Source organism: Brachycentrus maculatus, unplaced genomic scaffold (assembly GCF_059751285.1).
Source record: "Brachycentrus maculatus isolate JH-2025_06_01 unplaced genomic scaffold, ASM5975128v1 h1tg000202l, whole genome shotgun sequence".
NCBI classification, from domain to species: domain Eukaryota; kingdom Metazoa; phylum Arthropoda; class Insecta; order Trichoptera; family Brachycentridae; genus Brachycentrus; species Brachycentrus maculatus.
Genome location: NW_028280953.1, coordinates 3,035,927 through 3,062,500, shown reverse-complemented (window position 1 = coordinate 3,062,500; position 26,574 = coordinate 3,035,927). Strand labels below are relative to the sequence as shown.

Here is a 26,574-nt window from a genome sequence, read left to right as displayed (position 1 = left end):
TAAAAAGATCTGATGCACAGTAAAAAGTTCAATAAGTGGCTTGATATTCATTTTTAATACATTGTATTATATTGCCAAACTTTAAAAACGTTCTACTGAAAAATGAAGTTTTTATTTTATTTATGACGTTCTTGAAAGGAGTGAGCGATATCTTATCTGCGCAAAGAATAACAGTATAGATAACAGGAAATACGACAGTTCCTGTCTAATCTAAGCAATGAGGAAAATTGAGAAAGTAGAGGGTTATCAAACAGTCAAATGTAATCATATATGTACAGTTGTGAATGCGACAGATCCACTGCACTGGTACATACAGTATCGAACAGATTAACTGAAACAAAACTTTTTATAATGAAAATTTAACTTTGTTTTAAAATCACTAAAAAAATATTATTACTTAATTATAACGTCTACCGGTTTCGAAGCTAACCGCTTGATTATCAAAGAACAGTCGTTTTGAGATAAAGGAGTTTAAAGTTAACTTGAAATTATGCTTTTTGCCAAAATACGTATCAAATACAATTTTGCGGCTACTCGGATAATGAATAGCTCGGTAAAGGAAAGAGATAGAGAAAAATCTGTGATTGTATATGATAGAGGCCAGTTATACGAATGCTTTAACCGTGTGACGCCAAACAGCCACAACTTGAGTTACGGCTACTTGGCTTTACACATTAGTGCCGCAGTAACACGCCTGTCCGTGTAAGTAGAATCTACTCAGTCCAAAAAGCCAAAAAAAACGTACTACAAAAAAATGTCCCTTACTGTGTTTTGAGTTTGGACAGCCGAACAGATTTTGCTTATTTTTTCTAGGTAGTATCGCCAGTATGACGTCACGCACGTGGTATCCCCAACGTCAGGGAGACGAAGAAGTGGACGACGACAGGATAGTGTTCGAGGGGCCGACGTCGGCCGACCGACCGGGCGGCGCCGGGTCCGCCGACGGCGGCGGAGGCGGCACGGCGGGGAACGAGGACGGCGACGGGGACACCGAGTTCCAGATCGACCCGAGAGCGGGGTGAGATGTTACCGTACTGCCGGAGTGGTGAACGTTACGCTAGTGTAACTGGACTTACGAGCCCAGACTTGATTTAAAAAAAAAGATAGATGTATACCTCAAGTTTACAAAAAGAACTATTATTTAGAAAATATGAGAAAATAGAAAATAAGACAAATACATGAACTTTGAGAAATATTGATTGATATAAATTATTAAATCCATTGTATCTATCGTATTATATCTTTTGTATTGTTTTTAGGGATCAACCTTATCTACACCTAGTTAATTTATTATTTACTATAAACAGTCACTATATTTTTTAAGATACATAAACTGAATATGCTATAAATCTTTGTACATAAATAGGCAAGGAGAATTTTCGTAAGCAACAAATATATATTATAAATATAAATAAATAATAAATATATAAAAAGTCCGTAGTATAATTGTCAGAACTCGACACTGGCACTGGCTAGAACACTCAAGATGGGTGAAAAACCTTTTTTTTAAAAAAAGAAGAAACTCAGCACGATTAGAACCGGGATGGAGACTACTGAACTTAACATTTGCTCATTGCTAGAATAAAACCTCGTAAAACTCGTAAAACGTTTTTTGAGTTTTTGAAAAGCAGAAGAATACTGTACAATCTTCGTGTTATATACGAAAATAGATCAAAAATAGCGATTTAGACGATAACTTTTCTGTGGGTGCATTTGCATTATTTTTGTTATTATACATATAATCAATTTTCACAGTGTGAATTGTTTTTTGTTGTATTACAGGTCTACCCCTGGAGCCAAAGATGATGCCTGTAAAATGTACTTCCCGGAAGACGAGGAAGTGAAGCAGGCGATTGACCCTAAGCGGACCAAAGAAAAAAGGTCAGATAATACATAGGTACTCTATTTATTTTTAATTAAAATAAGTATACTCTTTTTTATTGTAACTGCAGACAGTTGGTAGAATTCCGTATTGAATCGTTGGGTAAAATATCCAAAATAAATCAAGGTTTTTGTTGGATTGAATTCTATATTTATTCATGTATTTCTTAATACGTGACGCGTTTCGTCTTCTTAGGACATTATCAAACACTCTAATATAATTCTATCAGAGTGTTTGATAATGCCCTAAGAAGACGAAACACGTCACGTATTAAGATATACATAAATAAATGTAGAATTCAATCCAACAAAAACCTTTTGGATATATTACCCAACAATTTAAGTATACTCTTCCCATTTACCACAGCTAATTACAGCAGGGTCTCTATAATCCGAACGCCGAAAATAGACCCTCTGTTCGGACAAGTGGAGCGTTCGGATTACAGTACAGAGAATCTGTCTTCTTCAAACCCTCATCCGCACCCGATGGTGCATAGGGCACTGCATTATATAAAAAGTGTTATCTTGGTCGTTAACACACGAAGGAAAGGTGATCAGCCTTCTGCTTCAGGTACCAGTCCAGGGTAGTATTGAATAAATATTAGAGTGAAAAAATTACTTATATTTATTTGACTCCCTCTGGGAATCGAACCCGGGACCTGCAGTAGGCAACCGAGCGTGCTGACCATAACAGTACGGATGCGGACTAATTACAGCAGGACCTCTATAATCCGAACGCCGTAAATGTACCCTCTGATCGAACTAGTGGAGCGTTCGGATTACAGTACAGAGAATCTGTAGGGTATTTTTATCAGATTTGTCGCGGATTCTAGATTTCTCTCTCCTAGAAACCAATCACTCACCTAGAGCTACCTAGTAACACTTAATAACAAAATAATAATAAACCCTTACCGCACCCCAATGGTGCATAAGGCACTGCTGCATATAAACGCAGTGATATCTCGATCGTTTACACATGAAGGAAAGGTGATCAGCCCTCCACTTCAGGTACCAGTCCAGTGTAATATTGAATAAATATTAGAGTTAAAAAATCACTTATATTTATTAAACCCCCCTGGGAATCGAACCCGGGACCTACAGAACGGTAGCCGAGCATGCTGACCATTACACTACGGAGGCGGACACTTACTTTAAATAAACCAAAATCAAAGTACTAGCAAGCTCTGATCGTCTTCCACCACCGTAGTACATAACAGAATGCATATCGCTCATTCCTTTCAAGAACGTCATAAATAATAAAAACTTGATTTTTCGATATAAAGTTTTTAAAGATAAAAATATTATACAATGTATTAAAAATAAATATAAAGCCACTTATTGAACTTTTTACTGTACAACAGATCTTTTTAGGTAAATCCTGAAGGTTTTTTCTCCATTTGAAAAATATTTAGTATATTTAAAAAAATAAATAAACAATACCCTTTCTTCAAAATGCAAAACAACACTTTCTGCCCTGTAGCGGGTAAATATTAAGTTAAAAATATGCCTCTTTTGCTGGAATATAGTACATTTTCTGTGCATTCCGAAAACATGCACAACTGAAAATTGACGATTTTTGATTTATGATGTTCTTGAAAGGAGTAAGCGATATATTGTCAGTATGTAAATTGTCACTCGCTCGTCAGGACAATAGATGTATAAAAAAACAGTCTAAAACCGGTTTCAAACCATTGCAAATTCAGCGTAGGCTGCGCAACTACAAACAATTGGTAATGTGTTTGCATTTCACTTCTTTTTGTAGCCTGTTTTGAACCAAATGGTGTATCCATCCAATATCCACAAAATGTAGAAAACTTTTACTTATTATATTGTGTTATGGCCGAGATCTTAAACGTACAAATTCACAACACGACCGGCCGCGCTAGCGGCCAGATGTGTTTCCGCGGATTTTTTAAAAATACATATTGGAATTACATTATTAATTAAATACATTTGGAATTTTTATATTGTTTCACATTTTCAATAAATTTCGTAACTTAGTTTTAAAAAAATTGCTTTGCAAGAGCAGATCTGTCAGGAAGCCTAGATACTCCTGTATCAGATCTGGGTATGCGGTGGGACAGTTATCAATATATTGGAATTAGATTTTTTTATTTAGAATAAATATTGAAAAAATCTTTTGTCATCTCTTTCGCCAACTCCTTACCTTTCAATAACTCTTTTCTTTTTATAACCATACATTTATTTCGAAGACAAACTTATTTTTTCAATACAAAAACGACGTTTTAAACAAAAAATCGATTACGTTAAATGTAACCTGGATTTAAAGAAAATAAGTTATTATTTGGCCTTAAGGATATTTCGAACTGTATCAAAGATGAAAGTATATTGTAATAAAAAAATTGAATAATTGATTTTAAGTGACTTATTTATCCCCCGTAGGGGCAGGCAGAGAGAATATAACGCCACACTAATCTGTCTATGCAAACAATTTTCGCCTATTCCACATTCATGCATCTCCTCATACATACCCGCGAATATTCCAACTCCTGACTCGACCACTTTGAACTAAACTTTTACTTTATCAAACTCAGTTTTAACTCGTTTTATAAAGGTTTTAATTTGTTTATTATTTTTGCAGATCAACCTCAGACGTGGAGTCAGTCCCATACACTGAAGACAAAGATGGAAGAGTGATATTTGACGACTGATGAACAATTTCAACCCTTGAGTAATAAACGTAGTGGACTTTATTGCAAAACACATGGACATATCACTCGTTCCTTTCAACAATGTCATATATAAAAAAAACTTGATTTTTCAGGAGATCGTTTTTAAAGTTAAAAATATAATAAAATCTATTAAAAATAAATATCAAGCCACTTATTGAACTTTTTACTGTGCAACAGATATTTTAGGTAAAACCTGAATATTTTTTCTCCATTTGAAAAATATTTAACTAAATATTTTTCAAATGGAGAAAAAATATTCAATAAACTTATTTAAAAAATAATTAAACAATACCTTTTCTTCAGAATGCAAAAACAACACTTTCTGCCCTGTAGCGGGTATATATTAAGTTAAAAATATGCCGCTTTTGCTGGGATATAGTACATTTTCCGGGCATTCCGAAAACATGCACAACTGAAAATTGTCGATTTTTTATATATGACGTTGTTGAAAGGAGTGAGCGATATGTATTTTTTAAACAAATACGATTGATTTCACCAGCTGGAGTGACGATAATAACGTGACAAAAGAGATATTACTACATTTTAACCATTTTAAGCCAAGGAAGAATTACATCAAATTGTATTAAAATTTAAAGATAAGATTTAATTTAATGATAAATTTGAACGTCCAATTAATACGTTTATTATTTTAAGTACCTTACACTAACAACCTCTTATATGGATTGATCCACAAAAGAAATTAACTCATATAACATTTTTCAAACACATATAACTCGAGGCTTTTTGAAATACAAAGTTCATTTATTGGCAACTGTCCAAGTACAAAAAAATAAGTACGTAAATTTGGAAAAAAAGGAAACGTTGATCTGCCACTTATTGCGCGGTGCCAGTTTGCCGATATGGCAACATGCAAAATGTTGCAGCAATAATTAAATTTTCATTTTTTATTTACTTAGTAAATACAACTTTTTCTGATATTAACCTAGTAAAAATTAAATAAAATATGGATATATATTACCACAAAGTGACACCTGATTCAATTAATGTTACCATTCAATTTTCGTTTCAACACAATGTATTCTAATAAAAAAATATAAATAATAAAATAAAACAGCATATTTTTGTGTTCTTTTTTCCTGCTTCCGACCTGAAATATTTTATGTTGTGAGGTTATAAAAATATTCTAAAATATATATTTGAAGCACTAACTTTGTGATTTTCCATTTTATAATTAAAATGTAACTTTGTTTTAAATTAACTGTAAATATTTTATTATAATTTAATTATAATGTCCACCGGTTTCGAAGCTAACCGCTTCTTTATCCAGACTGATTAATACTACTATCAGTCTTGATAAAGAAGCGGTTAACTTCGAAACCGGTAGACATTGTTATTGAGTTATAATAAAAAAATTATAGTGATTTTTAAAACAACGTTACGTTTGATTTATTTTTAAAAATATTCTAATTGAATTATATTTTGAGAAGATATCTAGATATGTAGTGCTCTTTCGCCTTTATACGCAAAATTTTAAATGGTGAAAAAATCCTAAATAAAATCTCTAAAAAAACACTCAAAAAAAGTAGCCTCCAGCGCAAAAAAGGTTGGGCACCCCGGTCTATGCGAATATTGCTAAGACCGATGTCCACCCATTCTTATAATCAAATTATAACGAAAATATATTTTCAAAAGTGCAGTCGTGAAGACGCTATTCTCAGGTTTCAGAGTTCAGTAGTTTCCGCCTCCGTAGTGTAATGGTAAGCGCGTTTGCCTACTATGCTGGAGGTCCCGGGTTCAAAAATGAGGGGGGGAGTCAAAATATAAATAATTAAATATTTACTTTACTTATTCAATATTACTCTATACTGGTGCGCAGGCCTGATTACCTCAACTTCTTGTAATTAACGTTGCATTGCGATGCAGTGCCCTATGCACCATTTGGTACGGGTAAGGGTTAGAATAGATTAATGGATGGCGATTTATTTAGTTTTTTTAGGGGTTCGCACATCTACAAATGTACTTTCTGAAAACTTCCACCACTAACTAGTACAGGTATGAAACCCCAGGACCCCACGCGATTGCTATTATTCTCCTTTTCCTCTTCTACAATAACTGCTTTTCATACTTGATTTTATATCCCGTAAGGCAGCTATGTCCTAAGCTCCTTCACTTACGTTGTCTGAATCCCATCATACGAGTACATATCCTTATAGTCTAAGTGAGCTTGTGCACTACGCGGAATTTTACCGTCCGGCAGTCCGGTTTAGAAAAATAAAAGCGACTACGACAGTTTACATAGAGTGATCGAATTTACGCGAAACGTGTTCACGCACCGATCCGAAGAAAGATGGAGAAAATCACAAGCCAATCCAAGCCAATCATCGTTTTATCACGCTAACTGAAGTGTCGGACGGTAAAATTCCGTGTAGTGCACAAACGCCCTTACCATACATACATTGATCAAAACAGGACTGTGCAGTAAACACCTTACTGTCATATTATTTTTTGACATCTCATCAAAGATGAAGAAGAATATGGAAGTCACTTATATGGTAGGCATTTACGGGGCTGACGACCGTCATAGGCTAGTTTACCTTGCCATCATATGATGATTCGATAGTAGAGCGGTAAGTTTTGTGTAGAATTCGGTGTGCATAAAGGACAAGAAAAACATATTGCAAAAATAAGGCTGTTTCGATGTGATGGAGACAAGGCTTAAGGTTTCCTATGCTAGATTTTACTATGCATAGTTAATGGGTACACTTTTCGTGTGACAGACAATAAGGTTTAGTCTGACTAAAGGAAGCGTTACAAATCAGTTTACTAGAGACCGAAACATCGAGAAGGTCGTGCAGCGGAGGCATTCTACGGTCTGCGGCTGAAATACCTATACAATACCTGTGACACAAGGTAACAATCACTTTTTATTTTATTTTATTTTCTTGATATTGTATATGACACAATGTAAAGGCTGATTTTTTAGAGGTATAGAAATACAAAATGAAAAAAAAAACACATTAAAATAATGTTAATGTCTATGATGTTATGGCTTTATTGAAAAGATAAAATTGTATGCCATTATTGTTTAAATATGATTTCGGGCATATCACACTAATGTGTAAAGGCAACTAGCTGTAACTCAAGTTGAGGCTGTTTGGCGTAACAAGGCAAAAAGCATTTGTATAACTGATCTCTATCATATACAATCATAGATTTTGCTCTATCTCTCTACTTTACCAAGATATTCATTATCCGAGTAGCCGCAAAATTGTATTTGATAAATGTTTTGGCAAAAGTTAACTTTAAACTCGTTTATCTAAAAAAAAACTGTTTTTAACTTGCGGCTATTTGCCTTTGCACATTAGCACAGCTAGCTCGAATGAAGCGCAATCGTCCAATTCTCGACAAAATTATAAACAATGCCAATTTATACATATATTTAACATATATTTTTTCTCATGCCTAGTGGCGTAGTTAGGTAGACGCTCGATTGCGAAACTGGCGTAGCAGGCTCGATTCCCGACGATCGCAAAATAAATTCAAGAAAAAAATGATGTATTCTTCACATTTACCTTCCCTATCTTGAATATCATACCTGCAGACAAGCCTCTAAGCTAGTGGCATTGTCGGCTATTCCTTTATAGAAAAGTAGAAATTCTAGTGGGGAATGAAGAAGCCTTTTTATTGGATAATTATACAAATACATATTTTTAAACCACAAGAAAATCGGAACTATTCTTGTTGAAATCTGTGAGTTATAAAAGATTCAGCCTTCCATATTTTGACTGCAAGAACAGCATAGTTGTTTCGACTCCCAGGAGTTAGGAGCAGCAAAACTTTTATACTTGTAAACTTTTATTTTTGTGACGAATTTCGTACTGCGAACGGGGAACTATCGTCTCTGCACAGATTTTTAAAGCAATGGCAATAGCCATGCATATGCGTGATGATGCAATACGTCGCTTACTTACTAAAATGCTTCGTTTCAACACTCTCTAAGGAGTGATAAGTAATTCATTGTTCAATATTAATATTATTTGTTATATTAAACAAAAACTAATCATATTATTTTTGACATCTCATCAAAGATGAAGAAGAATATGGAAGTCTGGGCATTTACGGGGCTGACGACCGTTATAGGCTGGTTTAAGTGATCACTTTACACAAATGTAACATTCACCAATTCTATCCATTATTGACAACCACAGTACTCAAATTCTTGGAAGTTCTATATACATATATGAACCAATTTTAAAACTTTTGAAAAATAACTCCAATAATTGGAGATAATCCAGATTTGTGAACAAGTATTTCGATACACTCAAAATGTTGTAAATAACTATTCACCCTACGGATGAGATGTTAATTTAAAGGTGTCTCAACTTGATATGAAACATGCGCTTAAATTTCTTTGCCCTCACCTACATTGTCGCATCTCGTTAATGTTTTCTGTCAAATTTATCAAGTGGCACTTGGATCGTTTCAAATTTCTCTACTCTTACACGAAGAAGAGCCGCGGTGGCCAAATTGCCTAAGAGTAAGGGGATTTTAACCAGAAGACTTTTTTTTTTTTTAATTTTTATATATTTTTTTAATTATAATGAAAAATAGAAGTATTTGTGCTTTTATTATTTAAAAAAAATACTTAAATTTTATACTATATCCGTGAGCCTAAGTAGCTCATTATTAGAAACAGGTACCAAATTGTGGTAGGGTGGGTTCGAACCGAGAAACTGTGAATCAAGAGTCCGCGACAATAATCACGGGACCACAACCCGATAATTTGGCAATTTTTATTTTGGCAATCGTTGGTGCACAGGGTTTTAAATAAGGTACTTCTTTACACCTTACTGAAAAATAAGGCAAGTCCGCGATGTATTCAGCATTCCCTTTTAGAATTACGTCATCGTCGTACTTCCAAGAAAAGGGATAAGATAAAAGATCTGATTCATCCATATGCACGTGGGTACATAATATGCACATGCACAACGAATTCACCTATTATCAGAGCTATGACTATAATCGAGTTTTTATAGTCAGAATATATTAATTTTTTTATGAAATAACTTTAAAATAATTAAAATTAATAGCATGCAACAAAAAAGGCGATTAACTTTTTTTTATATTAAAGCAATTCGAGTATGCCCATTAGATGGTGAGAATATAAAAACGTAGGGTGAACAGATATGTTATTGACACCCGACAATTATTGACACTACTAATTTCATAAATGAACATTAATTTTACTTAAAATTTGGCTTTCCTATTTTTATGCCATATGAATACTGCCAGTGTTAGGAACCATGGTTTTGTCAACATTTTTTTTTTCTGTAACATTTTTCTTATTAATAAAAATAAATAATTTAATGTATCACGATTATAAGCTTTATACCGAGCTGTTAATATTGAAAACAGGTTATTTCAACAAGAAATCTCAAAACTCCTAAAGTAATTCACCGATTGTTTTCAAATTTTGACACAACTTAGTACAGTCAAAATTTTGTCAAAACACAACACGCGCCTATAGCCGGTAAAAACATTTTGAATGACCGCAATGGCAGCGCCATCTGTTGAAAATGTGAGCACTCAATACTAAACATTGCGCATGGGTGACAGCGTGCCTCTTGAAACCTGCTGCCACTGAGCATTTCCAATGTTTTCGATTGCATTGTTTTTTCATAGATTTAAAAAAAAAAATTCATTGCTTCACAAGCAATGTGAAATGAAACTTGTCAGAAATATTTTTTTTCATTTTTTTTCTATTTCACCAGACTGAGCCACAATAACGCGTGGCCCGGTACAGCTGGTGTAGGAAATATTTTTTGTGGCTATAAATTGCCTTGAATTGAATGATTGTTCTCTCGCTCGTTCGCACTATTTATTGTTCACCGCGCGTCTATGGTAGATACTAATAACCGCGAACGATTGGATAATGCAGATAGGGGGGTGAGGGGGGATAATGGCCCAGGGGGCCTAAAACTCATCAACCGATTGAATCATGATTCCTTCTTGGATACCTAGTTCAGGCCCATTTTGACGAAATGAATTTGCTGATTTGGATTTAAACCTGTAGGGCGTGTGGATGTGGTGCTACAGGCGCATATTGGGGATTCATCGTTCGGGACATGTAGGTAACAACGATGTATCAAGCAGGGCTGGGGAGTCTAGAAGCTTATTAAATACAATAGGAAATGCACGAATGTGGAACAGGGGAAGATTGTTCGCCAAGACTGGTATGACGTTCTATTTTCTCTGACTACCCCTGTGGCTTGATAGTTACTTGACTATTCTTCTTCTTTCTGTGCCACTTGTAACGAAGATCGGCGATCATCATGGCTATCTTCACTTTTGATGCTGCAGCTCGAAACAGAGATTTGGTGCTTCTGCCAAACCATTGTCGTAGGTTTTTCCTTGATGATGTCCTTGGGCGTCCTTGAGTTCTTCGCCCCTCAATCTTTCCTTGTATGATTAGGTGGAGAAGACGATATTTTTCATTTCTCATGACGTGTCCGAAGTACATCAGCGCACTCTGCTTGATGGTTGGTAGGAGTTCCGTATTAGGACTATTTACTAAGGACTATCTTCATCCCCAATTAGTCCGGATATTCGAGATTATACTGTACAATATATTTTTGTAATCTGACATTATCACAGGTCCATCCAATATCGTGATGTCGGAGCCAGAATGCGGAAAAGACGATGACAGGATAGTATTTGAAGACACCCCTGATGAGCCGACTCCTGAGTCACCCGCCGAGAAGGCCGATGAAGCAAGCCCGGAAGAAAACACGCTGGATGAAGGAAACGCGGGAGCAGAGGAAGAAGAGGAAGAGGATGGAGACCAAGGTCCCGTCACCCTGTCGACCAGGATGATAATTGACGCGCCAGTCAAGCCGTGCCCTCCGGGGTACAAGCGAGACGAGAACGGGGTTTGCCAGCCCATTTGGTAACGCGACCACACCCGGCGGGCGAATTCTCGTAAAACCTAATCTAGCTAATTGCTGCAGCAAATAATTCTTTGCCAAAAGGGGCAATTTATGACTTTGGGTCAAAAACAACAAAAATCTAACAGAAAAAAGATTCCGTTGCAATGATTACACACAACTATAAATAGAAAAGATCGTATGTATACTGGCAAAAAACTTTAACTCTAAAATCCCTGTTTGAATAATCCCTTTTTCATTAATTGATTCGGCAATCACTTTGTGGTAAAATCTATCCATTTTTAATTAATGTTTTACTTAGTAAATACCACTATTTCATAAAATCTACTGTGACACGTGTTTAGATGCATTCCGCATCATTTTCAAACACACATGATGCGGAATGCATCGAAAATCGTGTCAAAGTAGATTTTAAGAATAGTGGTATTTACTAAGTAAAACATAAATTAAAATAGAATAATCCCCGTTAATTAATGCTTTTAGCCTGAATAAAATACCCGCTATTACCATAAACTTAAAATTTAATTTACTTTTAAAACCACATATATATGACATTTCAAACTACATAGTATATTTTGCCAATTTATAGAACGTTGAAACCTTTATAATTGCATATTTTCGAGTTAACGTTTTTTGCCAATATACCCACGATATAATATTTGAAAAAATCGCACGTCCCTCAAAATCAGGTTTGAAAATTATACTGTGATAAGTATATGTACTTTAACAATGATATTTTGTTTCCACAAAAGTTTGATTGTGTATAAATTTTTGTCCACAAATAAGTTGATTTGTTCCATTTAAGAAGTAATTCATATCTAGTTTTTATTTTATTTCATTTGCAATAAATTTTGTAAAATAACATGACAATTTAAAAATAAAAATAAAACACATAGGTCTAATACCAGTTTGTACAGTTTATTAATATAAAGGCGATTTATTTCCTGATGTTCTCACCAACAAGCGATAATACAAACTGTTGTTTGTATTTTCACCTGTTGATAAGAATATCTGTAGCTCTCGAAACCAGACTTGTTAACATTAATAAACTCAAAGAGTGGTATTATACCTACAAGTGAAAATTTTCGGAACATTGTAAATACATCGCTTCCATTAAAAATTTGATTTATGAGTTATAATGTGGTTGTCGATCATGGGTAGATAAATGTGACACAGTGCATAAAATGGTCACATAAACCAGACAACGACAGGTCCAGGCATCCATATTCCCATATCAATTTGGTAATCTATGTCGAGATACCCATTCTTAAAGATCTTTTATATTTGGGTTTTACTACATATTGTAAAAATAGGTTTTGTGACATGCGTGGTTCTTGTCCCAAGTCTTCAATTTCAAAATTGATTATTATTATTTTTTTAAATAATAAAGGCAAAATTTTTATGACACGTGATTACGAACAGTATTATAGGTTATTTTTTAAATGAATATTAATTTTTTTAATTAATTGAATTTTATAAATAAAATGAATAAATATTTTTCCATTGAATATTATTATTAATATTGAATAATTATGTATATATATATATATATATATATATATATATATATATATATATATATATATATATATATATATATATATATATATATATATATATATATATATATATATATATATATATATATATATATATATATATATATATATATATATATATATATATATATATATATATATATATATATATATATATATATATATATATATATATATATATATATATATATATATATATATATATATATATATATATATATATATATATATATATATATATATATATATATATATATATATATATATATATATATATATATATATATATATATATATATATATATATATATATATATATATATATATATATATATATATATATATATATATATATATATATATATATATATATATATATATATATATATATATATATATATATATATATATATATATATATATATATATATATATATATATATATATATATATATATATATATATATATATATATATATATATATATATATATATATATATATATATATATATATATATATATATATATATATATATATATATATATATATATATATATATATATATATATATATATATATATATATATATATATATATATATATATATATATATATATATATATATATATATATATATATATATATATATATATATATATATATATATATATATATATATATATATATATTAATTGAATGAAATATGCGTAAAACTTTTTTCAAATTATGACACTTTTCTTATACAAAATTGAATTTAAAGCAAACGAAGTGAGATTCTACTGTTATTCAACAGTCATGATGGTGAAATATCAAAAATAATATGAAAATAGTTTTTCATGACAAATAAATTATAATCTATACGAAATTTTGAGAATTTAAAAATTAAAAGATTTGAGAAAAAAAGTAAGTGATTGTTCGCAGAATAAATATATTTATTTAGAAAGAATTTTTATTCCCATTCCCAGGGGGGGGGGGTTAAAATAAATAACAGTGTTTTTTTATTATTTAATATTTATATTTCATGAGGCGCAGGACTAATCCCCCTCCAATCGTATAATTAACCATCATTATAACACTGCTTCGATACAATGCGGTGCCTTATGCACCACTGGATGCAAATAGTGTTTAGAAGGAGGAAGGAATAATCCTTACGCGTGTTACATTTAAAAAAATGTATTATCGACCAACGAAAATTCGCGAGGTCAAGGTTATCATGTAGAACCACAAAGCTTTGGGAACGTATTAGCGTACGTGACCATTGGGCAGTAATGTCTGGTATATAGGATGTAGTTTTTGCCGCAAAAAACATCAAATACAGAAAAAAATGCAAACACAATGTCAATAGCTAAATCTCTCCGGATCATTAAAGGGGGAAATCGGGCTATAACGGACAATATAAATAAAAATTGGACGATCTTAGAGGAGTTGGTGATAATGTTGTAAAAAAAAGGTAAGTTTTTTTTAAACACATAAGCAGGGCTTTTTTTTATTTTTTTAATTTTCAAAAAATGAACAAACAATGTTCGCTCTAACGTAATAACAATCTGTATTTATATAATTCGTTAAAATGATAAAATATGCTCTTGTAATGAACTATTTATTATATGTATTTGTTTTATTATATGTATTATCTTAAAGCCTTCAGCCGTTCAATAAATAAATAAATAAATTTAAGTAAAATGCTTGAAATGAAGTGAGTTCCGGGACCTTCTTTGTTTAAAAAATAAAAAAGCCCTGCACATAAGTAAGGTCTTATTGAGTAAGCGGGTATGTATGAGGAGATGCATGAATGTGGAAGAGGCGAAGATTTATTACAAAGACAGATTAGTATGGCGTTATCATCTCTGCTTACCCCTGCAGCGAAGCGGCGTGATGGTTAGTTACTTAGTCGGGTATTATATTACTAAGATGATACTCTAAGATCTAAGGCATTGTTCCTGTGCGTGTGTGCCGCGGCACACTGGTGTACCGTGGTGATTAGTTGGTGTGCCGCGGAAAAACGTCTAGTTTTGTGAAAATAACACAATTGCTCCAAATTTTGATCGCCTGTGCTCAGTTGTAAGCTCACATTTCGTATTAAAAATCATATGTTAAGTATGTTTGCGCATTATATTTATTTTGATAATAAATCAAGATTCAATAAGCTTTTTTCTTTCTTTGGTGTACCTCTAAAATTTCTTAATTTGGCAGGTGTACCTTGAACAGAAAAAAGTTTGCGGAACACTGCTCTAAGGAACCTTTGCGTTGGGGAAAATCAGCTCCAATGTCCTTATTTCCCAGATTTACCTTTAAGAAATAGCCATGCATAGGAATTAGCTGTTGATTCGATTCCCGGTAATTTAAAACTTCATTATCTGACGACAATCACGTACTTCGCAAATTTCTTACTTATTTTTATAGCTCCTCATCATTTATCTAGAAATAAATTACCAAATTGTTTATACTGACCCCCCCATTCCGGATTTCAATGCATTTTTGTATATTTCTGTATGTATTGTTTAAGTAAACATTTTACCCGATCAAAGCTCGCCAAAAAAAGAAAATTTTGTTTGCCATTATTTCGACAGATGTTAATTTACGGTTAGAATAATAAGCATACTGGGAAATGGCAAAGTATGTAATGTATTTCAGCATGTGTCGAAATAGCAAATGGTCTATTTTTGTAAATCGGAATATCGAATTTAACATATTCTACGTAGAGTATAACAGGCGGGATATACTGAAATCAGTTATAGCAAATAAAAGCATAATAGCGAAAGCTAAACTGGCAGTTTACGATGGAGTCTTGGTACCAACCCTTATTATATGAAAGTAAAGCATTGAGTTGGTAAACGAAGGAAGAAAGTTGACCGAACGCAGCGAAATGCGTTGTCTCAGACGAATTGCGACAAAACGGTGTATGATAGATGATCGAATGGTGATATAAGGAAATAATGCAAGGCTAAGATAAGGTTAATTCGATAAAATCAAGAAAGGCGTGTTGAGATGGTTTGGGCACGAGAATTGAATTCTTCTTTTTTTTCTTCTTTATTTAAAATTCTTTTGCATTACATAAATTCAAAAACAAAAAATATTTATAAAAAATAAAAATGAATACAAAAAAAGATCCCACAAAGGCATGGCCATAGTACAGGGTATAAGGGTATAGGTTTCTAAGTATAGGTTTAGTATAGGTATCTAAGTATAGGTATAGGTTTCTAAGTATATAATTAGTTAATACAAAATACAAAAAACTTAATTTAAATACAAAAAAAAAAAATACTTGACTCTCAGTGAGCAATTTTTTTATTTTTTTTAAATTAAAACTTAAACATAAAAAAGATGACAAAGTAAAAAAGTAAAAAGCTAGCGATCATGTGCCAAATGAAAAAGGAACTTAAATAAATTGAATGAGCGAAGAAAGAACATCAATACAAATTTACGAGGAAAATGTAGTTGGAAATAGAAGCAGAGGAAGACTGAGGAAAACTTGGCGTGATCAAATACTTGTGCGTGGTCGAGTCAAGAGCCGGAATAATCGGAGGGAGACGCATGAATGTGGAAGAAGTTTGTGTGATGTGGCGTTCTATTATATCTCCCTACCCCTGCGGAAAGCTTTGTGATGGTTAGTTGATTGACAGCTGGGATCGACATCGCAGGAGGCTAATCCCTGTTAAAAACAGGCTGCAAGGCCTAAACCAAGCAGAAGAAGATATTATATCACAGATATTATATCACTGGTTCGATTGCCAGGGAGGTCAAATTTATCTCAATACCTTCACTGATACCGAAAACTTGACGAATGCCATTGGAAAGGACATTCATTTAACCTCGACCCCCCCCTCTCCGCCCACATACAGTAGGTACTCAGTATCGTCTTTCCATATGGAGACAATTTTATAAATCAATATGAAGTATCTAGCACAATGTAAAGGCAATACAGGCCGTACGAATAATAAGTGCATACATCTTAGTTCTGCCAGATGTGCGTAGATACATACCGTATTCACTAATAAATTAATATGAAAAATCACAAGACTATTGGTAAGAATTCAATAAGAATGTGAAATCTGTAGAGAACTAAGGGAGATATGAAGGTTTAAACTTTAGATATTTTAATAAAACGAAAAACGGACACCGCTATACGTCACTGTGTGTTATGGAGCGTATCCCTTGATGTATCTGCTTTATAGAGCTGTAATAGTAGTAGTGTGGATTCGTTTCTGTGACGTCATTCGTTACCAACTTACGAAAACAACGTTTTTACGAAGGGGAATATTGCAACAGAAAATTATGAATGAAAATATTGATTAAATCGGCTGTTATAAATACAAAACGAGTCTTACACAATCCTTTATAGGTTGAGTATGTTAAATTAGATATTTCTCACGAGTGATAATACCCTATTCACAAATCCTGCTAAGGCCCAGTATTAGTTTGGTCGCAACGTAATTTTCTCTAAATCCAGGTAACATTAGTTTTTCTTCGAAATAATGGTTTTGAAAATAAAAGAGATATTGAAAGGTAAGGACTTTAAAAAGATTATGAAAATATTTTTTCTATATGTATTCTAAAAAACAAAAACAAAAAAATCGAAATTAAAAAAAAAAAATCAGCGTGAACACACGTGTAGCCCTGAGCGCAGCTTAGCGCATTCTGATTTGAACGCTTGAGACAAGCTTGAGATTTTTAGCCATTAAATATGGTTTTCTAACGAAAAGTTTTTACTTTGGAAAATTTTAGAAAACTTTTTCACTTTATAAAATAAACACCAACTTTTTTGACTTTTATTCTTATACACCAACTTTTTTGGGAACCACTTTTATTCGTGGTAATTAAAAATATGTGGGAATAATAGTACAAAAAATAATTTAAAAAAAGTTTGTGTTATATTTAAATAAATAAATCATAAAATTTATAAAATATGCCTCAAAGTATGTATTTGAAAAAATTAATAAAAAAAGTATCTTTTTAACTTATGTCAAATCCTGATTAATGCTAGTTTAAAAAACATTTTTTCTCATGATACATCGAACATTGACAGTCATCAAATAAAATATCAGATAAAAGAATTTCGTTTAAAAGAATTTCGCAAGTACGTTTTAAAAACGCGTCATTCAACCTGCTTCGAAAATGGCCGAACAAATCCGGCATTGTTTATAAAATTATAATTAGGAAATTGCATTTCGTCAATTCAAAATTAAAAGCGGACTTCGTGCGATATTATTGCGGTTACGAGGTTTTGGCAGGAGTATAATGAGACGTGTAAATATTAGGTTGAAATATAAATAACATACACAAGCCGTTTCATTATATTTAGTCAATGACCGACCGCAGGTGAAGCAGACGTGTGTGGTCAAAGTCAAAGTCGATTATTTATAAGCGAAATAAATACTTTTTCGAGTGATTTCATTGTATACTCTTGATATCAATATATGTCGTGTTAAAAACGACAAATTTCCAAATTCGTTTGAAATTGTAGTATTTTTAAAGTTTCATTTCTTTAGTGCTGTAAAAATTTAAACGTGAGTTTTTTTTAAAAAATAATTATTTTACTATATTTTGTAGGTACATTAAAAGCATTGTCAACTTTGTGGTATGGTAATATAACACTCTCCTTATTATTTGTCGTTAACTTTGTATACTACCAATTTAAAAACACTATTTCGTGACTATCGGTTTCGGAATAATCATTCTATCACCAGGTCATTAAAATGAAATTGTTACGGTCTACCAACATCATTGTAATAACCTGATGATTGAATGAATATTCCGAAACCGGTAGTCATGGCCGTCATTTTCAAACACGGTGCGGTGTTAGAAAATGATGCGGAATGCATCGAAACACGTGCCACAGTAGATTTTAAGAAATAGTGGTATTTACTAAGTAAAACATTAATTAAAAATGGATAAATTATTTTACCGCTATTGCTTTCATGCCGATTCCCTGCGGGGTATACAGAGAGGATAGAACGCCACAGTTGTAGGTGGCGTTTCATCCTTATATGCAATCCTAGACGCCTCTACAGTTATGTAACTAGTCATACATGCTCTCCGGTTGCGTAGAATTTTCACACTACCAGATTTCTGGTTCAGATAAGTTTGGCGTCGTCAAGTATTTCTTGAATTTCGTCATTCTGTTCTCCCATTCACATTTGCAAACTATAGTCTCTTAGTCAATCTCTTGTCATCCATTTGCTCCACATGTCCAAAACCACCTTAAAAGAGCCCTTCTTAATAATTTCAGTTACCCCTCACTCTAAATTTTTTCGCTTGGTTCATTTTTAATTGTTTTAAATAGTTTTTTTCCACACATTCGTCTAAGGGATCGCCTTTCAACGGCGTTCTCTCTGCTTACATCATTCTTTTGCCCATTGTATTTTCGCTTCCTTACACCGGTGTTGGCACTAGCACTCCGTTATGTGCAGCCAGGTAATCTTCCACGATACTTTTGTTTAGAAACACTATATTCAGAGTACTTACAATCAATTCTATTCTCTCCTCTCCCATTTACACATTCCTTTTTCCATTTTCACTTTTCCATCCCCTGAAAACATATCGCTCACTCCTTTCAAGAACGTCATAAATCAAAAAACATGATTTTTCAGGAGAACGTTTTTAAAGTTAAAAAATATAATACAATGTATTAAAAATAAATATCAAGCCACTTATTGAACTTTTTACTGAGCAAAAGATCTTTTTAGGTAAAACCTGAAGGTTATTTCTCCATTTGAAAAATATCGTAGCGGGTGAATATTAAGTTAAAAATATACCTCTTTTGCTGGGATATAGTACATTTTCTGGGCATTACAAAAACATGCACAACTGAAAATTGACGATTTTTGATTTATGACGTTCTTGAAAGGAGTGAGCAATATTTGATATGCAATATTTTTTGTTCTAGGCATTCATAATATATTAAATCACGTTTCTATTACTATGTTCTCTCTTTCAAATACCATACATAACCCTAAGCTTATTTTCAGTCATTGCTGGTTCGTTGTCCATGCATTTATTATACGTTATCTTAGTATTTGTTTGCAAATTCCCAGCAAAGCAGCTTACAAGCATATTTTCCATTATTCCTATCATTCCCATGCTTTCAATCTATTTCATACAATTTTCCATAAACTTACAATGTCAACGGTGACATTACACAACCCTGTTTTACGTCATTTGGCATCGCAAATCAGGATACGGAGGTGATCCGATAATCGGATATTGGACGAGAATCGAGAGTGAAATATCAAGGATGCGTCACGTTTTTTTACGCACATTTCGTTACACGAATAAATATATAACGCAGAGAGAAAGAGAAAGAGAGCTAAACATTCCGACGCCACAGGAGTGGAGCAAAAGAGAGCGACGTATACACAACGATACAGAGCGATAGAATAAGAAAGTGTCGTGCATACGCGCGTTGTAGATGTACAAATCAGATGCTATATATGAAAAGCTGAGGTATCGCACGTTGTGAAAGTAATATTTTTAAGGCGTTTCACATTTATCACGTGTATGGTGTTGGACGCTCATTTAAATAATCAAATATTTTAATATTTACTTGCACTTTCTAATACTTCAATGTGTTTATGTTTAATAGAGTAAGTAAATATTTGATTCACCTCCAGGGAGGTCAAGTATGAGTATTTTGAGCCTAGACTCCTTGGTTGGGATTCAATGGAGATTGACTTCTAAATATACCGAATAAAAATGGCGTAATCAATTGCGGTTTCCGCTAATTAAGTGAGAAAATAATATTTACACAAACTGCATCATCTAAACCCCAAGTACCCACTGTGTTGCATTTATAATTTGTTTTAAGAAACGAATCGAAAATGCACTGTTTATCAATTTCAACAGTGTTTAAAAACTCCGAGTACCATCCGTGCTATTTATTTTTTATTTTTAATAATATTTATAATTCTTTGATGAACAAAAACAGGCAGATACACACACACACACACACACACACACAAATCAATTTTTTATTATTTAGTAATAAAGTTATTCAAAAACGAAATTGGATGATTAATTTTGCACCACCGTGTTTGTAAACGTACATTTAGTGAGAGACAAGGTAATTAAACAAAAGATGTGAAAATAAGAATATATGTGAAAGGGCATAGAGAGTAAGAAAATCACTGAGCAATATGATTTCCCCAGGAGTTCATACTGATTTATGAGTTTAAGCTAGTACTAGTATGGGTAAATAACCCCGAGTGCCCTTGTCATTGCTGCTATTCTTGCTCACCCAGTATTCCTGATCTATTTTCTTTCCCACATGGCAGTAATGTTTTTCACCATGAGCTTCTCTACTCACAAATCACAAGACTGATCGTCTAGCTTGCCGTGACAATTTGATACAGTGCTCTATGCATCGTTTGGTACAATTCTTCTTCTTCTTCTGTTTGTGTCATGTCAGGTCCCCCTGATGTCGACTATCACTTGAGAGTTATTGTCCTTGGGCAGCTCTAGGGTCCTGATCCCCGTCCAATCTCGTATATTCCGGAGCCAGGAGATCTGTCTTCTGCCCACACCTTGTCAACTCTCTGTTTTGCCTTTTATGATTAGGAGGAATAGCTCGTACTTGTCTCCTCTCAGCAGATGCCGCAGATAGGAAACCTTCCGGACCTTGGTATCAGTTAGCAACTGTCTCTCTGTTCTTGTTCTTTGAATCACATTTTGTTACTGACCATATCGGTCCATGGAATAGCCGTATAGGTAAAATTAGGGGTCAAAATTAGAATATAAATATGTATTGTATGTCCTAATGTTATATATACTATGTCCTAACTGTCCATCAAACCTCCTACCTTAGTTTTTCCCTCTCCCTCCTTCCCTAAACTCCAATTATCCTTTGCCTTCCTTATTATCATCAATTTGTAATTTGTGTTTTTCAAATGTTCAAGTACTATCTACCCTCTGATTGCAAACATCTATATCGGTAGTGTAAAGGCAAAGGGGTATATCTGTCTCCGGCCAAATTTTACAGGAGAGCAAAAACAAACTTGTGAAATTAAATACTTTGTTCGGATGGCATGTGTACATATCTTAATAAAACTATATAAGTATTGCAACTACAGCTATATCCTTTTGCTAGATTATGGAATACACTATTTTAGACATTTTGTGGAACAAACTTAGAAATTGAAAAATTTGACAGATATACCCGTTTGCCATTACACTACCGATATATGGTATTAAACGTTTTGATCAATATCACCAGTCTGTTTTTGGTTGATTGGAAGATATCGCTTTTTAGCAATAAGCCCGCCAATGTACTTATTTCTCCATTTTTAATTAATGTTTTTTAAAACATTAATTAAAACATTAATTAAAAATGCATAGATTTCACCACAAAGTGACTGCCGAATCAATCAATGAAATTACTTATTTCTCTTCTGTACATGAAGTTTAAATAAATAAATATTGAGTATTTTATTTTTCAACAGATGTCTGAACCGTGCCTCGATGACGACAGGATCGTGTTTGAGGATGCCTGCGCCTGCGAAGAGACGCAGCCGACTCCCGAGCCCGTGAAGGTCCAGGATGGAAACACAGTGGGGGAGGAATGTTCATCGAGCGTCGACACGAGGAAGATGATAGAGGGGCCGGTCCAGCCGTGCCCGCCGGGCTACAGGAGGGATGCAAACGGGATATGCCAGCCCATCTGGTGACCTTACCGCACCCAACCTTACCACACCTTACCTAGCCTAACCTAACTTGACTTCACTGACGGTTCAAATACTTATTTATTGTAACTGCAGACAGTTGGTAGAATTCCATATTGAATTGTTGAGTAATATATCCAAAATAAAACACGGTTTTTTTGTTTAATATGTATGCATAAGAGAGTGATAATCGCTTATATTTATTCTGACCCTCTCGAAATTGAACCTGGGACCTCTGACACAGTAACCAAATGCGCTTGCCACTAGACTATGAAGGCAGAAAAAAGATAGAGGGTTTGAATTACTCAAATTTTCCATGATATTATAAAATTTATAGTTTATTAATATTTAAAAAATGTTTTTAGAATAAAAATAAATAAATAAAAATATATTTTATCTACGGTGTTTATTTTAATGACTCATTCTACTTTGATGTATCTACTGCACTTACTTTTAAACAGGTGTGGATACTTGGCAGGATATATGATGGCTTCCCGTAGACTCTGCTTAACATCCTCCAATCCCGATATATCTTGGAAACCTAAACAAATTCCTGATATTAAAATATATCTGTGGGTGATAAAAAAATTACCACTGATAGATAATAAAACCACAACTATGAATAAGCAACCAATTTGCCGGATTCATATTTTATTAAAGAAATATCACGCAAAACCTGTTTTTTGCAAGTTGGGAAGAAGATACGAAAAATACATCACAATATCTGGACTTAATAAAAAATATTTAAAATTAATTTTGTAGTAAATGGGAATCGAATCTGACATGCCAGTTTGCAGTTTAAAGTCACGCATTATTATTATTATTTATTATTATTTCATTAATAGTTTCACTATTAATGAAATGAATGTTGAAATGGAGATGGCTTGGACATGTAAAACGAATGAGTGAGGAAATAACGGTAAAACAAATTTATGAGGCGAATGTAATTGGAAAAAGTTGCAGAGGAAGACCGAGAAAAACTTGGCACGATCAGGTATGCCAAATACTTGAAAGCGGTCAGGTTAGGAGTCGAAACAATCGGCAATGTATGAGGAGATGCATGAACGTGGAAGAGGCGGAGAATGTTTGCAAAGACAGAGTGGTGTGGCATTCTATACCCCTGCGGGAAAGCAGTGTGATGGTTAGTTAGTTAGTTATGTTAAAATGCATATTTTTAATAAAATAATGGTGTATAGGGCACTACATCACATCGATACAGTGTAAACTTAATGTATAATTACATGAAAACTAGGTCCATGCTAGTATCAAGAAAATATTAGGTAGAAAAAATATTGAGATGCCTGAATATGGCAAAGTTATTTGCAAAGACAGAGTGGTGTGGCGTTCTATTCTCTTTGCCTACCCCTGCGAAAGAAGGTTGATGGTTAGTCAGCTTCCAAGCTTTGCATCATTGGATAAAAGAAGAACATAGTACTGTAATACCCTAGAATGTTATGGTAAAATGAGAAAATGATGAAACAGCATTTTATGTTTTGTATTTTATTTTAGTTTTATGTATAGTTCAACATATGAGGAACTGAAGAGTATTTTGTATACTAGACTAGGCTTTGTGTCAATTCTTTTGATTACTGTCATGTATTTGTAGCTGTTGGTTTTCCATAAAATTAAATTAAATTAAATAGAACCGGAATGGGGAATGGGGAAGGAGGTGCCATTTGTTGCTGCAGACCAATCTACAGAATTGAGAGAAGAAAGAGAAGACAGTCTCATACAAGGTGGACAGACCAAATCAAGGAGTTTACTGAATCATCAATAAGCTTTGTCCTAATTGGCTTGGCCAGGGAGGAATCGAGACAAACCGTGCAGCAAACACATGACATGCCAAAGACGTCCGATCACACTGCTACAAGAGCAGTTTATTCGCGGCCTAAGTCGAGTGAGTGTTTATTTTGTCAAATCACACCTTTTTTTAATTAAAAGAAAATTATTTGTGTTTTTATTGTTCTTCTTCTTTTCATGTTCGCTCCCTAGGTGGAGCATATGCTCAACACGAGACGTCTCCAAGTCACTCTGTCACGCGCCATCTCCTTGGCTTCCTCCCAGGTCAGTCCGGCGTCTCGAAGTTCCGCTGAGTATAGTCGGTGAATGGTCATCAGCGGCCTTCCGGGGCGCCGGAATCCTCGGGGTTGGAAGAAGAGACATGAGGGTTTGATGCACTCAGGTGACATTCTAAGGACATGTCCCAAGCATGTCCACCTTCTCCTCTTTAGGACTCTTTACGTGTTTTTATTATTTACAGAAAATTATTTCAATTTCATACTATTTCTGTGAGCCTAAGCGGCTCATTATTAAAAATAGGTATCAAATTGTGGTAGAGTGGGTTCGAACCGAGAAGCTGTGGGTTCGAACCGAGAAACTGTGGCTCGAAAGCCCGCGACACTAACCACGGAACCACAACCTGACACCTTCTTCTTCATATGTCTTGTCAGGTCCCCCCAACATTGGCGATCACTATAGCAAAGGCTTTGCGGTCCTACGCTGTCCGGAATAACTCCATTCCTCTTATCCCGGCCCAGTATACAGGTACTTTACAAAGCGGTGTCGTAGCGGTGGTGTAACGGTAGCATAATCTCGGCGCTGGTCTGCAGCGAAGATGGACTGCTAGGATGGACGGAGTATCTACTTGTTGTAGACGAAGATGCTGGACTGAAAATCGTGGCGGAGAACTGAGGCGGTCCCTTTGTTTATCAGTCATTGTCCCATGCCCATAATGCATATTATGTATTCATTTAAACTTTATGTAAAGAAAAGAAATAAGTACATTGGCAGGCTTATTGCTAAAAAGCAATATATTCCAACCAACCAATGTGACTAGTGATATTGATCAAAACGTTTGAAACCATATATAGCTGTTTGCAATTAGAGGGTAGATAGTACTTGAACATTAAAAAAAAACATATATTACAAATTGACTTTTAAAAAAAAAAAACATGAATCACAAAAGATGATAATAACGAGGGCAAAGGAAAAAGGGAGTTTAGGGAAGGAGGTAGAGGGAAAAACTAAGGGAGGAGGTTTGATGGACAGTTAGGATACTAATGATAAATAGTAATGTCTCAGGCGTTTCTTAAAAGTTATTAGAGAAGGTACATTTTTTACAAAAAGAGGTAATTCATTCCATGGTCTGGCTACTTGGACAGAGAAGGAATTACTGAAGAATGATGTGTTATGGCGAGGAAAAGAAAGTGTTATTTCTTGGGAAGAACGAAGAGGTAGCCCATGATCTGAGAGTTATATAAAATTTTCAAACAGATATTTAGGTGAATTAAGGGTAAATTGCATATTACATAGTTGCATTAACCCATTCTGCAAAAACTAAAGCCTTCTAATGCCCTCTACACCTGCGGTCCGCCCGCGGGGTGCATGGCCCCCACAAACTTCTTTGTTTGTGACCCTATCCAAACAGAAAATACAAAGCATTCTATAGCTAAGCCACATTTCAAACGCTTAGATTATGTAACCAATACACTTTACCATTACTCGTTACGGTAATCAGTTGAGCTACTTCCTCCGGTAAAGAACATGGCGGACGATTTTCAGTTTTCTTTTCGTGCTTACTGCTCTCAGGCTGCTTAGAGGTCTGAAGAAAAAAAAAAAGAATATTGAAATCCTAAAATACATGATGATGAATATGGAAGAAAGGGTATTTATAACTAACGCCACACCACTCTGTCTTTGCAAACATTCTTCGCCTCTTCCACGTTCATGCATACCCGCCGATTGTTTCGACTCCTAACCTGACCGCTTTCAAGTATTTGGCACACCTGATCGTGCCAAGTTTTTCTCTGTCTTCCTCTACTCCTTTTTCCAATTACATTCGCCTCATAAATTTGTTTTACTGTTCTTTCCTCACTCATTCGTTC

General features: G+C 33.9%; 3 protein-coding genes and 1 long non-coding RNA gene across 7 annotated transcripts in view; 3 read left to right on the top strand and 1 right to left on the bottom strand.

Moving 5' to 3' along the window:
* LOC148307316 (uncharacterized) overlaps positions 1 to 5,653 on the top strand; it is an 8,419-nt gene extending 2,766 nt beyond the window's left edge. The window contains exons 2-4 of one of the 2 annotated variants that reach the window (XM_088263654.1): positions 814 to 1,018; positions 1,783 to 1,881; positions 4,484 to 5,653. In XM_088263654.1, the coding sequence (XP_088119780.1) occupies positions 828 to 1,018; positions 1,783 to 1,881; positions 4,484 to 4,553 (360 nt within the window). In that variant the 5' untranslated portion in view covers positions 814 to 827 and the 3' untranslated portion in view covers positions 4,554 to 5,653. Of the gene's footprint in view, positions 1 to 813; positions 1,019 to 1,782; positions 1,898 to 4,483 lie in introns of both variants that reach the window. The other variant, XM_088263655.1, reaches the window with a different exon arrangement.
* Positions 1 to 26,574, bottom strand: part of LOC148307313 (uncharacterized) — a 44,029-nt gene that overhangs the window by 15,948 nt on the left and 1,507 nt on the right. For 2 of the 3 annotated variants that reach the window (XM_088263651.1, XM_088263652.1), the window contains exons 3-4: positions 26,186 to 26,291; positions 23,142 to 23,231 (exon numbers count right to left, since the gene is read on the bottom strand). In XM_088263651.1, the coding sequence (XP_088119777.1) occupies positions 23,142 to 23,231; positions 26,186 to 26,291 (196 nt within the window). Of the gene's footprint in view, positions 1 to 765; positions 905 to 23,141; positions 23,232 to 26,185; positions 26,292 to 26,574 lie in introns of those variants that run through there. The other variant, XM_088263653.1, reaches the window with a different exon arrangement.
* LOC148307315 (uncharacterized) lies at positions 7,345 to 12,385 on the top strand. The gene is made up of 2 exons (XM_088263650.1): positions 7,345 to 7,445; positions 11,190 to 12,385. Exon 2 carries the CDS (start codon positions 11,207 to 11,209, stop codon positions 11,483 to 11,485), a length of 279 nt encoding a protein of 92 aa, XP_088119776.1. The 5' UTR covers positions 7,345 to 7,445; positions 11,190 to 11,206; the 3' UTR covers positions 11,486 to 12,385.
* Positions 18,338 to 23,086, top strand: LOC148307314 (uncharacterized). The gene is made up of 2 exons (XR_015837873.1): positions 18,338 to 18,544; positions 22,472 to 23,086. It is a non-coding gene; the product is annotated as an uncharacterized LOC148307314 (long non-coding RNA).